This window comes from Manis javanica, chromosome 8 (assembly GCF_040802235.1).
Source record: "Manis javanica isolate MJ-LG chromosome 8, MJ_LKY, whole genome shotgun sequence".
NCBI classification, from domain to species: domain Eukaryota; kingdom Metazoa; phylum Chordata; class Mammalia; order Pholidota; family Manidae; genus Manis; species Manis javanica.
This window is the reverse complement of record NC_133163.1, coordinates 59747939-59762158: the sequence shown is the minus strand read 5'-3', so window position 1 is coordinate 59762158 and position 14220 is coordinate 59747939. Positions and strand designations below refer to the sequence as shown.

The following is a 14220-nucleotide window of genomic DNA, read 5'->3' as shown; positions in this document are numbered from 1 at the left end:
AAAAGATGGATGCTTTGGTGAGACACAATGATCTAACTGGCACTGTAACACACATCTCCACAAATAGCCTCATAAAGTCTGGTCAAGCAAAGTGAAAATACATAAACCCAAGAGATTTCTAAGAAAGCTCCCTTTCTCTTGGAAGATTAACCTTTTTAAAATTTCTTATTTTAAGAATATTTCAAACATAAAAGCTCTGAGTAGAATAAACTCCTATATACCCATCACTTAAGTTTTATCCATTGTTAGCATGTTAATATATTGGCTTTATCATTATCTCTTCCTTTATACACACATACACACTTTTTCTTTTGCTGAACTTACAAGAGCTAAGTTAGAAATATTATGACCCTCTTCCCTAAACACTTCAGTGTCTATCTCCTAAAAACAGGAAAACTTTCTTTATTCTCTTATATAGCCCCAATTAATCAAATTCATGAAATTAAACATGGGTATAATATTATTCTTACAGATCATATTCAAATTTTCCCAATTGTTCAACAATGTCCTCTATAGCAAAATTTTTCCTGAGACAGAATTTTATCCAGGATCACATATTAGCTTTGGTTGCAAGTCTCTTTAGTCTCATTCATCTGGACTAGTTACTAACATTTTCTTTGCCTTCTAAGACATTTTAAAGGATTCTAAGCCAGTGGCTTTGTAAACTATCCCCCAATTTAGCATGTCAGTTATTTCTTAAGTAAATGTTTTGAATGTCCCATTTAAGTTCCACATATGTGTATGCATGTGTTGAGGGAGCATAAATAAACTGAAATGTCTGCCAAGAATCAATACTTTGAAGCACCTGATCTGAAATCTGAACTCGCCTTTTTATTCAAATTTATTTGACATTGGTACAGGATTTTAGTTCAAAGCAGGGTAATGAGCAGGACAATAAATCTACGTACAACCCCCTGCTAAGTAACAGATACCCCAACACAACTAACATTCAGTTCAGAAATTAGGCTCATGTCCATCACTCACCAGAACAGTCTCATGGTTCTCAGAGATGAAGCTACTGGTTAAATACTGTTCAATGAAATGAGTCTTAGATGACTTCAGTGTCTATTTTCTAGGCCATGCCTAAATCATGTAAATTTATACTTATCAACACTCTCCCCTCAAGACAATCAAGTCTAGATAAACAGAAATAGACCAAAAAGCCTATTCAGTTCTAGACTGACCTCATCTAAGAATCCTTTATTGATGAACTTCTTTGCAAAATTGCCTTCCTTTTATTTAACATTCCAAATACTTACATACAGAGGGATTATCAAAGTAGCTGAGAAACAATTTATTTCATTGTACTTAAGAAAAGCATTAGTCTCCAAAGAATTGGGGTTAAAAAAAAAGTGGCCCTTCACCACAGTTAGTTTGAGGACTGGTCTATCTCACAACATCATACAGTAGACCAAGCATGTTCAAGCCTTTCGCCTTCCACTCTCCCCCATAAGTAGTCCACATAGCAGACACTCAATAAAGGTTTGGTAAATGAAGTAAATGACTAATAACACTTAAAAATATATATAATGATAATAGTAGCTAAGAACTTTATCATCAGTTGAAAATAATGCTATTAATTATTGTTATATTATTACATACATATGTATCATGGATATTATATATCATTACTGTCTATTACAGAATTTTTTTCCTCTCAGGGAAATAAGGTAAATAAAAGAATATTTTGAAGAATATGTCTTAGAAGTAGTTCTTTTTTTCATTCCTTCACAGTCCTTAACAATGAATATATTAGCAAATAAGCTTGGTTAAGAAAGAAAATGTTCATTTTGTAGTCATAGATGTCACTCAAAATAGGAACCCAGCTTAGGAGTACAACCGGAATAGTTTTATAAGTAAACTAAATCTCTAGCAAAACTTACTTCCTAGCAATAGTGGTCACTCGGATGCGTCTCTGCCCACTTGAATGCTGATACTGAGTCACAAACTGAATTGCACCACGCCCTCCTTGAGGAATTGGAGCATTATGCTGTTTAAAATAAGAGTAAACACTAAGCAAAATCTAAGACATACATTGCTGTCACACAGTCACTGCCTATCTTAGCACTAATAAAATTCATTCCAAAATCAGTTAGAATACTTATTTCCAATGCATACAAACAGTTGTGATTTGCCACATAAAAGAGAAATGGATTGGGGAGAGGGTAAAAATGAAAGATAAGAGCAATGATTACAGCTAGGGAAAGAATTTCAAATAATATATAATTCAGAGGGACATGAAAGAACAAAATGAAGAGGGAAGTATAAAGAAATTGACAGATAAGGAAAGGTGTAAGTGAAGCATGGCAATTTTTCCTAATAGTAATTGTATAAAGAAAAATTGAGCTATGTCCTCCTCTCCTAAATATATAAAATGAAAACGAAACTTTTAGGAATATAATCACATGATGAATAGATGACCAATAGAAAACTATTAATGAGAAAAGACCAGTAGTAACATACAATAATGATCCTCAGAAAGAAATAGCAGTAGTCAATAGGGAAAATTTCTTCATGCCCCTTGACTACAGACTTTTTTTATTTGTTTTTTTGTTTTTGGGGGGTATTGTGGTTAATATGAGTCACTCTCTTTTTCATGTACTTTAATTGTTAAAAAAAATTTCTTCACCTGTCTTAGGAAAGCTATTAATATTTTGTGGTTCATTTTATGCCTAATAACTCCTAGTATATAAGTCAATAATTATACATTATATCATTCTTTAATATGATAACTTTCTCCTATACCAGAAAAAAAATCTCCCCAAATATTAGAATCTTTACCAGCCAAACTTTTTCGGGATTTTGATATATTAAACATTCTTGTAGGAGGTCTCATATATCATATATGCCTTGTGACAACTAGGAGAAGCTAGATAGCTAATTTAAAAAATGCAGAGCTAGAACAGAATTTAAGATTTTATTTATGCTTCAATTTTATATTAAAAAAAAAAAGAACAGAGAAAATGGAGACTAAAACTTGGGTTACCCAAGGTTGAGTATTTGCAGGTTTCCCTGACATATCTTTCTATTATAGTTTATCTTTTCCCCAAGAGGTTTAGCCTTGAGAAATAAAAAATGTCAAACAAAAACTTCAAAGCATAAATAGCTTTGGTTCATATTTACTATTGGAGAAAGAAAAGAAATATTAGTGGTCTACATTAAGGACTTGTTCAAATATACATTTCATTATTCAAATATAAAACATCGTACCTGATTGACAACCTCAAAATATATAGCTACGGTTGTAGTGGGACTGAGTCCACATATCTTCCACTGACAAGTGCCACCTGTTCCTATCTCCTGTAAAAAAAAAAAAAACCAGTATGTTTGAAAGCTAGAGAATACAATTTACCACTATAATACATATTAAGGTGAAAAGGGAGATGAAAAACTCCAGTAAGAAACTATCTTTCTCAAGTTTCTAACATTCAGTGAATGTTAAAAGCTTAAATTTTTTAAGATCATATAAACATATTATAACAAATTTTTACACAATAAAATTATAATTCAAATTCTTGCTAAGTAAATTACAAAATACTGATACAAGTTCTTCTTATCATAAACCTTGAAAGTATATCCCATTTAATTACAACTAACATTATCCTCCTATCCCTTTGATCTGTGTAGAATATTGACTTAACATGTAATATACACACATATGAATACAGGTTCTCTGGATCAGAACTGTATAAGTTAAGCAGTCTGATTCCCAAGATAACTCCTTTAGGTATAAATTTTTGCCATGCAAACTGCTTAAAATTAACTTTTTTTTTTAAATTAACTTTTAAATGCTGTCATTTTAAAGATGATTACCCACTTTGTTACTTGTCCCATCATCTTCTCAACAGCTATATGATTCTAGCATTTTAAATTGTATTGTATGCCCACTAAATGGGATAAGGAAAAAGGACCTGAAACTTAAATCTGGCTAACCTTGTTACTTCGTTGAAAACTCTACTAACAAAAAAAATTTCAGAATTTATTCAACTTTTACAAGTCTCCAAATATCCAAATCTGCTGTTTTTTTAGGCACACGGGATTAAGGAATAACTTAGGCATAAAAAATGGAAGACTGGTGACAGTACAAAAGTTTTATTTAAGGGTAGATAGGAAAAGGGGTATGCAGAATGAGCAATCACAAATAGAGGCATACAGGTGGAAGATGAACCACATTCTACTGAAAAACTTGGCCCACATAATAATTATGATAGGAATGCTACAGGCTGCCACCCCAGGTTTCTCTTGGTTCTGCCCTGAAAATTAACTATATTTTGTTTTGAGAATAAAGACAACTTACATTTTCAGACACACAGGGTCCTTTAGAATTGAGAGACACACAGGGTCCAATAGCCCCTGAAATCTTTATTTCCCTTGAGGTCTGCAAAATAAGAATATAGTACACTTAGGTGTGCTCAAAGATAAGCTCAAACTTTCAACTCTGAGTATATAAAAATTAAGATATTCTCCCATATTTAAAACTCCAGAGTCAACGAAAATAAGCTACTGTTAAAAATAAATAATCAGTGGGCAATTCCATGCTGATAACTCCCAAATTTAAAATCTAGCCTCAACCTAACTTAAATCCTCAATTTCCAGCTGCCCACAGGTGGGCATCTGGGAACCTCACCCTCAATTCAAAATAATACCATAACCAAAATTTGTATGTCCTAATCCAAAACTTTATACACCATCTTCTGTTTTTCCTCCCATAGAAAATCTGACATCAAGTTGGTTTCTTTACAACCTCTAATGACACCAAAATTAAAGCTATTTGTACCTTCTACCTAAAAAAATTAGAAAGCCTAACTCAGTTTTCTTAAGATTCTTTTTCCTGACTAATCCTGAATATCACTGTCAGATACATCTTACCCAAACCACTATTCTTCCTTAACCTACAATGGCTTCTTCTGCCTACAGATACATCTCCAAACTAAAACCAACCCACAGAATTAAACTATTCCCTTACATTCCAATACAAACCATCTATTCTCACTGGGCAGTTTTCCCAAACATACCATGCTAACTGCCACCTCTATGCCTCTACTCACGCTGGGCTCCTGAGTAAACTGCACTCTCCTTAACCAACTTAAATTCTCCTATCTTTCAAAAACCACTATAAGTCACTATAAAACCACTTACCTTCAAGGATTAACTGTTACGCATATTTTCATTTTTCTTCCTTAAACCTTTATAGCAATTTTATAATCTGTTACTTCATTCTATCATGTGTTAATTTTGTCTTTCCATCAAGACTATTTCTTTATAAGACTTGTGCCTTAGAGACATCTCTTGAGAGTTCTACAATTTCCAAGTTTAATGTTGGATGTAAAGCATTCAATAAAATGACAAAATTAACAAGAAATATTTAATGAAAATTCAAAATCAGTATACTTGAAATACACTTGTAACTAACACTAAGCCTTTGGGTTTTTTAAATCTGAATTTGATATGAATGATGGGACTCAATAATATCAACAACCTACCAACCTTAGAACAATTATCGATTATCCAAATGGAATAGAACAGGTTTCTCTTAAGTTAGGTATCAATTCCTGCAATTAAAAAATCTAGCACTAATGTAAGCAAATACAGCACTAAAAAAGCTAAAAAGCTAAAGCTTATATAAATAAAAAATAGTTAACGGAAGTTTTACCTCTATAATATCTTCTTTTCTAACAACTATTCAGAAATGCTCCAGTAAAATTTCATTGTACATTTAATGATGACACGTTTTTCTGGGAAACAAAATCTCTAACTCTAGTTTTCAATATAAAATAACCACTATTGTTAAAGCATAAAATGAATCTGAATAATGGTATTTTAAAATGATACTCAAGCCTACAAATTTCTCTCTTGATAACATACCAGTAATACATGTCAACTTTTAGTTCTTACCTTTATTTCTAATGTACCACCAAAGCCCATTTTAAACTGTCCATGCATATCTTTGGTAAAGACTCTTTGAAAAGTCTGCTTGAATAAGGAAGTGTTGAAAGAGTCACCCATTACCATGTATCCTCTGTGTGGGAAGGACAAAGAACAATGTACGTGACACAAGTACTGGGTCTATGTGTTTAAACCAGAAAAATTAATTACCTCTCAATACTACAAACAAATTTTAAAGATGCTTTCCAAAATAAACTACATTAACATTAATTTTAAAAACTCAAATATTTAAGACCATCCCCACCCTGCAAATAATCTCAATCTTGAGGGCACTGGCATGCCCCTAACACTTGTCTCCAGTAATTTTTTAAATTCTTTCTTAAATAAGTAATATATCCACACATTATGAAATTCAAAAGGTATGAACCCACCCCCACCGCCCAGTTCTCCACACTGGTGAAGATACTGGCAGGTTACCCGTGCATTCTCATTCTTAAAAAACATGTAGGTGTGTATGGTATACACGCATATAACATCTGTGTGTGTGTCACATCGAACTTACACCCGTGTGAATGATAATAGAGGAATGTTAAGCGAGTGTTTTCACCTTAAGCACATATGTAGTGTGTACTTTTCTTCAGTAAGCATGTACTTATTTTTAATGTTTTTAAGTTTTAAAACATATTAAATGTCTAATAAAAACCATACTGAAATACCATTTCTTCAACAAAAATCACAGTTTGACAACATATTCTGTTGGTAAGGTTGTGGAAAAAGAGGCATGGTCATACATTGTTGATGAGAATGAAAAGATGCAACCCCCATGCAGCGGAACTTGACAATAACTAACAAAATGACATATGTATTTTGTCTTTAATCCAGCCACTCCACTATTACGAATCTATCCCCTATCCTAAAGATGTTCTGACAAATCAAAAGCAATAAGCAGAATATATGCACAAGGATATTTAATTTAGTTCTATTTGTAATAATTAAAGACTGGAAATAATCCAGATGACCACCTATAAAGACTAATTGAATAAAAAATGGAACACCCACTCAATAGAGTAATGTGCTGCTATAGACCAATTTCCAGAATATAACTGAAAAATGCCAAATGGAGAAAGGTATATAGAATTTTGTTTGTATAAGAAGGGAGACACATACACCCATTAATATACATATATACAAATATTCATATATATTTGCTCATAATTTTTAAAATATTTTCAGTAGTTTTTAAGCACCAATAAAATGTAATTAAAAATTAAAATAGGCAAAAGGATAAAACTGATGTAGTACTAATTAATGATAATTTTATTTTTGATCCCGTTAAAGTCTTAATTTATGCTATCTCTGATGCTCTTATAGATATATTTATTTTTTAATTCAGTATCACTGACATACAATCTTACGAAGGTTTCCTATGAACATTATGGTTTCAACACTTACCCATATTATCAATTATCAATTCCTCACCCCCTCATTGCAGTCACTGTTTCAGATTGTATCTTTTTAAATTTTGTTTTCTACTTATGTATAACTGGTATATAAACTATAGTTAATTCTGTACAATGACCTTCATCTAGAAGTCTTGACAATTTAACATATGAAGTCTAATAGTTTATATTTAGATTTCAAATTTTTTTCCCTGAACTATAATTATTGGTTTAAATTTATAAACTGTCATTATTAGTTTATCATTGCAAAAATCATAAAAATGTAAAACATACCCAGTAAGGTTGGGACAGCACTTCATCTCCAGGAGACCCGTCTGATCTAACGCACATGCATAGATGTCAATAACATGACCAGTTGTAGCAGCTCGATTTGCCAATGCTTCGAAATGCTACAAAATATATTTTTTAAGTCAAATCAAAGTAATATACAAACTTAATCATGCTATAAATCTTTTCCCATTAATAGGTCAAAATGACCTAAGAAATGCTAAAAGATTAATCCATAATTTAAATGTAATTTTTATAATTTAATTTTCTATATCTCATAAAATGATAAAAAAACTTTTACAAGTACGACATTCTTCCCTTTTATAAAAGCCATTCTTTCTAGATAAATTCCTAAATTAAACTAAACTTGAAGAAAGGTATACTGAACATGTTACTCTCTGTGCATAAACTACAGAACTCCTTCCTGGCTAAAGCTACACCACAATAACAAAGCCAGAGAGACAGAAATGAAAACAGAAGATAAACAAATACACAATATTCTTTAGAACCCTAAGAAAAATTCCAAGCTAAAAAGGGAATTAGGTGGCAGGAATAAAACATCCATTAGTATTGACAAAGGTTATTTGTTATTAATTACACTTTTAAAATATAGTGACTGCCAAAAAGAAATATGACATAATACAGCACAAGTAAACTAAAATTGTGAATTCTAAAGGGGTTTTTAAAAAGGGAAGTTAACAAACAGAAACAATATCAGGGAGTCAAGAAGCGCCAATAAAAGACTAGCACAAACTCAAATGAGGTTACATGACTGAACACAACTTATGGAAAATAGTGGACTACTCAAACTGTGAACAATATACATATTCAAAGGAAAGCCTCCTGGAAATAAAAAACTGGAAAATGCAAGAAATTACTCCTGAAGGGAAAGACATCCCTCAACATGAATATTAAAAAAGACACACAGGATTTCTCTAAGGAGTAATCTTCGAAGAGATACATATTGGTGCCTACTATTAAGTTTTTAAATATTAAACCCAAAAATATTACAACTTAAATTATCAGTAAAAAAAAAGAGACTATTTCTCCAATTCTGAATGGCAGTTACCATATCAGATTTCACACTGTAAGATTTCTTATTATAAAATATCTGTATCCTTCCTCTTCCATAAAATGGATTTTTTCTAATAAGGCAAAAAGACATAAAAAGCAAAATTACCTTAGTTCCCTTTTTAACATATTTGGCATTGTCTTTTTCAATGTCATGCCATGATCTTATAGGTGTCTTCAATTCATCTCCAACCACCATTCCAGGCCCCTGGGTGGCTGGACCGCCAATGAACATCATGATACGAGCACCAGTGTTGGGAAAAGTACACTATCAGAAAAAAGTAACTCATCAAAAGAATTTAAAGGAAAACATATGGATATCTGTTTCTGATAATGACTTTTGACAACCCTTACTAGAAAACAGGAAAATATACATTTTCTAAGAAATAAAAAGGTCAAATGTTTAAAATGAAATTTAAAAACAAGGTGTTTGAATACCTTTCTTTTGAAATTCTATTCTAAATAATAGTGTCTTCTTAACCTCAAAGTAATCTGTAATCTTGATTCCTATAAGCAAAAGTGTTTTCCTGTTTAGTCCTAAACTGCAAGGAATAGACAGAGTTCTTCCTCTTTGCCTATCTTCTGTTTAGCTGCAGCTGTTGTTTCATTTTTGTTTTCTATGTTTAAAACATAAGCATGGCCTATTTCTAGTTCAAGTTGGTAACTTCAATCCCCTTCCTCCCAGGATACCACTGAAATAAGAAAAATGGTATTGTTTAGAAATAAGCAAATAAATAAAAAATAAGAAAAAGTTCCATCAGCAGACCAGAAATCTTGAGGAATCCAAACAACAAATTAGACTAGATTGACAAATGAGGAAAAAGAAAAACAAAGTCTAGATACCAAAAATAAGTAAGCCAGGTCTTCCCACAGTATCTTAAAACTCTGTAAGTAGAATTAAAAAACCCAAAAAGCAGCAATGAACCAAAGAAGTGCAGTCAACTCCAGAAATGACCACTAATTACCCAAACCTCGCCACCAGCAATTCCTGGGAACTGCTCTCTGAGGAAAGCAGGCATTTGCCCAGTGAAGGTTCTTCACATGGAAACTGGGGTTTGAACAATAAAGAACAGAGCACATTTTACAATGGACAGTACAACAGATGACAGCCCTCAGAAGACCCTGGAATTAAAATCACTGCAGAAATAAAACGCCTCAATGAACGGGCTGAAAAGCATGTCTGCAGACCACATTAGAGATATGGAAAATGAAATACTGAGGAACTCTCCCAGAAACAGGAATAAAGAAGGAAAATATGAGGGAAAAAATGAAGATATAAAGAAATACAGAGGTCCAGCATCAATTTAATGAGCACTGAATACAAAAGAAAATAATACAAAATTAGCTGAAGAATGATAGGGGCCTTCAAGATGAAAGGGCCTACCAAGAACAAAACATAACTAATGAAGAAAGACTCTAACCTCAACACAGCCTAATGAAATTTCAGAACACTAAGATTAAATTACAAAAATGTTTGGTGGGTCTTCAGCATTTTATTAAAAAATAAAAATAATAATAATAATAAAGGGAGAAATGTGGGATCAACATATAAATCAAGTATAAAAATCAAACGAATATTCATATTTGACCTGATTGTTTATAGTTCATGATGTGTGATCAAAACCGAAAGTTTCTGTGGTGACTGCCCTTGTACTGTTCACCATGTAAGAATTTATTCACTGTGTAAGAATTCGTTCACCATGTAAGAACTTGTTCGTTATGCTTCAGAAGATTGGAGACTGACGAGAATTAGGCTTGAGATGGATTAATGATTGTACATTGAGCATTGACCCCCTATACAGAATTTTATTGTTGTTAACAACCATTTGATCAATAAATATGAGAGATGCCCTCTCAAAAAAAAAAAAAAAAGATCTGACTTCAAAGCTTAGCCAACAAGTTGAATCCATTAGTATTTATCTCAAATATGTGTTTCCAATTTTAAATCAAATCTAGTTGTTTAGCACTAAAGAAAATATTGGTGAAATATTACAGTCGCTGAATGGAAAATGAAATAGTAACATCTAAATGTAGTTGCCCACCACTCAGTAAAATTACTGATAAGATTTCCTACATTACTTCAAGGAGACCTACCTTTTAACTAAACAATTCAGCATCTTAGGAAAGCAGTTAATATAAATACAGCTTTATGAATATTTTAGGGGCTTTTTTAGCCTTATAGTTCACAACATCAATTTAAAATTTTTACTGCAAAAACTTTGCTTTTTTAAGATCTTACTCTGTTACTGTAAATGAAATTTTTAAGAGTTTCAATGGAGTTTTAAGAAATGACCGAAATGTCCAGAGTTGAGTGAAATATGTATCATTGCTTTAATGTTAACTATATGTTAAATCAGATTAAAATTTTAAACCATGTTATTGTTCATTATATAGCTAAAGCTGAGACATGTATGTTCTATTTTGGAAAATATATATTATTATGTTGACAAAAAAATGTTATATGAACAGTGCAGGATCTTTTTGGTGGAAACTTTTTTAAATGGATTATACATCATGATTATTGTTCTTTTATTCATCTAATAGGTCTTAACCCTATTTCATTTGCTTTGTCCCGTGCTTCTGTGCACTCTGTGGAAAAAGTACTGCAGACATTCTGTTATTAGATTAAATGAGTTTTTAAAATAAAAACACTGTGAAACATGCAGTGGTGTGCCAGCTGCAAAAAAAAAATGTTTGGTGGGAAAAGTAAGTTTCCCAAAAAGAAATAATAATGAGACTGCATGAAATTATCAATGATCTGTTAAAATCCTAGAGCAGAATGGCTCAAAGATCAAAGATCCTACTGAAGATTATTTTGAACCTAAAGTTCTATAGTCATCTGAAGTACAAATGAAATGAAAGGGAAAATAAAAAAACTTTAGATATGCAAGAACTCACAAAATTTGTAGGAAACAAAAGAAAAACTGAGGACAATGCAAAGAAAATAAGGGAATCTAAAAAACAAAAGGGCATCCTAAGACTTTGATACATGTTTCTCCATCTACAGTAACAGAGGACTTCCATTTCCTTTACTATGTGTATAACCACTCTACTCTAGAAATGTTTTAATTTGTAATTTCTATAAGCACTTACTAGACAAAATACAGAGTGCATTTTTCAAGCCACATTATAGCTTCAGAAAGCAAATGATATAAATGTTGATATAAATTTTAAAACTGCATGATCAACAAATCTGGGCTAGAGCCAAGAAGAGCTGCCTTTTACTTTACATTTTTATACATCCTTGAATATTGTTTGAATGTTTTTATGAGGTATAATTGTTTCTACAACTTTCTTAAACTAGTTTGATGAACAAATAAAAATACTCTTTTCATACTGGGTATCTGAGATAATAGCAGTCATGTAAAGCCAAAATACTGATGAAGAAGAACATACAGAAGTATGCAAAACACACACCTTCTCAACTAGAACACAAAGAACACCCAGACTTCAAATTACTTATAAGTTAAAAAAAAAAAGGGAATCCCAGTGAGCTATCTCCCATGTGAGCTTCCACACAGCAAGAGCAGTTCAGGGAGAAGGAAATGGAGCAAGAGAGAAACTAACAACTGCCAGATTCAAATGAAAATTTAAAAGGAGCCCTGAAGAAAAGCAAGAAAGTAACCAAAAGAATGAAAATGAAAGAAAGTAAAAGAGATCACTGATAGTGATTGAAATGGAAAACAAGCAAAGATCCAATTTATGTGTAATTGGAGTTCCTAACGATGATAAACAAAACAATGAACCAAAACTTAAAACCATAATCCAAGAAAACTTTATGGAAACAAAAGACCTGTGAGGGATCACCAGGCACTAGAGAAAACTAAACCATAAGACATTTCACTATTCGATTCTAGAGACAAAGAAAAATTCCTCAAGACCTCTAAGCAAAAGGATCAAATAATTCAGAAAGGCAAGAGATTTAGACTGGCATCAGCCTTCTCAAAAACCTCAAAGCAAGAGAACAATGGAGCAGCATTTTTAAAAAACTCTAGGAAAGAAGTGAGAACCAAGGCTTTTTATATTCAACCAAGCTGTCCTTCAGAAAAATAATTTATAAAAATTCAACAGATTAGGAAATTCTGCACTCTTAAGTTGTCTTAAGAAATTTACTAGATGACAAATTTCATCCAATAAAGGGACTGGGTGGGAATGTCACTGCTCTGAGTGTATCTTTTTTTATAACTCTAATTTGGAATGATGTTAATGTTTCACTACATGTACACACACATCCAAAGCAAGAATAGGATTTTTTAAAAAGAAATTAGTGGAACATATAGCAAATGAAAAACATAACCACACAAGGGGGTGGAGGGTGTGGATAACCAACCCAGTTCACTTCTGAATACTGTATATTTTTTCTATATTTATTCTCAGAATGTTGAACAAATATTGAACTCTAACACCTCAGCTTCTTTTTCACAGAGATATGAGCTAGAAATTCTGAAACTATTCTATGTGTATTCTAGCACTGAGCAAATAAGAAACTATATTTGAATAATGGGACCCAGTTTCTCATGGTCAGAGAAAGGAGTTACAAATACGGAAAATGGGAAGAATAGAATAAACCCTGTTATTGAACTGAAATTAGGCATACCTGAAAGAACTCTTAGCTTTTAATATATAGTGTTTTGTGGTTTTGATAGATACATACATAGATGTATGCAGGAGTATACAGATGTACATGTACCTATGTGCACATACTTATATGAATGTGTATATGTACATACATTTATAGATATGTACATATATATGCACATATATCTTTTAACTCCATCCACTAAGATCTAGAAGCTAGATATGATAGAGCAAGAGCAAGAAAATGATATTCCAGTAACAATGAGCACAAGAAGCATCTAGATCTGCTTGGTGGAACCAAGGCTAACAGAATCAAGGCAGGGAGTGTGCAAGACATGTCTTGAACATCTCATTGTACTAGAAAGCAAGGAAATATTCAAACAATGATATGGACATATAATAAAGATCCAGAAGCCAGTTTAAGGGCCTCCCACTGGCCAAATCTGGGACAACCAGAGTATCAAATAAATAATGATAATTAAAGAATATAACCCATTGCACATGATAAGCATCCAAGAACCCACAGTAATATAAATATATAAATGGGGGAGAAGGGAAAGCTCTTCCTCAAGAAGAAAGCCAGCTAATAAGTGAAGAAGAAATGATAGAATTAGAAAGTCATTATTTGGCACCCATTACAATAATAATTCATCAAGCAAGAATCATGAATGGATGTTAAAGCGAGCAGGTAAAAGTTTGAGAGTACACAGGGTATCTCCCTTTAAAACACTCACAGTGGGAAAAAAAATGTAAAGAAACCTGACAGAACCTTAGCCACTTTACCAGTGATCAAAGCTAACTAACATCAGTGGTAATAAACCAAACAGACATTATAGGCTTCCCCGTAAGTTACACTAAGCAGAACACAAATCAATTCTGTAATACATATTCCTGCCAGAAGTGCATGACCTAAATCTACATAAAAGGAAAGATCAGGTAAACCCAAATTCAGAGTCAT

General features: G+C 32.3%; 1 protein-coding gene across 2 annotated transcripts in view; it reads right to left on the bottom strand.

Annotated features, from left to right (window-relative positions):
- The window catches only part of SEC23A (SEC23 homolog A, COPII coat complex component), a 49396-nt gene that overhangs the window by 21152 nt on the left and 14024 nt on the right, over positions 1-14220 (bottom strand). For both annotated transcript variants that reach the window (XM_037025527.2, XM_037025526.2), the window contains exons 8-13: positions 8794-8952; positions 7620-7735; positions 5896-6019; positions 4298-4378; positions 3211-3300; positions 1884-1990 (exon numbers count right to left, since the gene is read on the bottom strand). In XM_037025527.2, coding sequence (XP_036881422.1) covers positions 1884-1990; positions 3211-3300; positions 4298-4378; positions 5896-6019; positions 7620-7735; positions 8794-8952 — 677 coding nt within the window. The remainder of the gene's footprint in view (positions 1-1883; positions 1991-3210; positions 3301-4297; positions 4379-5895; positions 6020-7619; positions 7736-8793; positions 8953-14220) is intronic.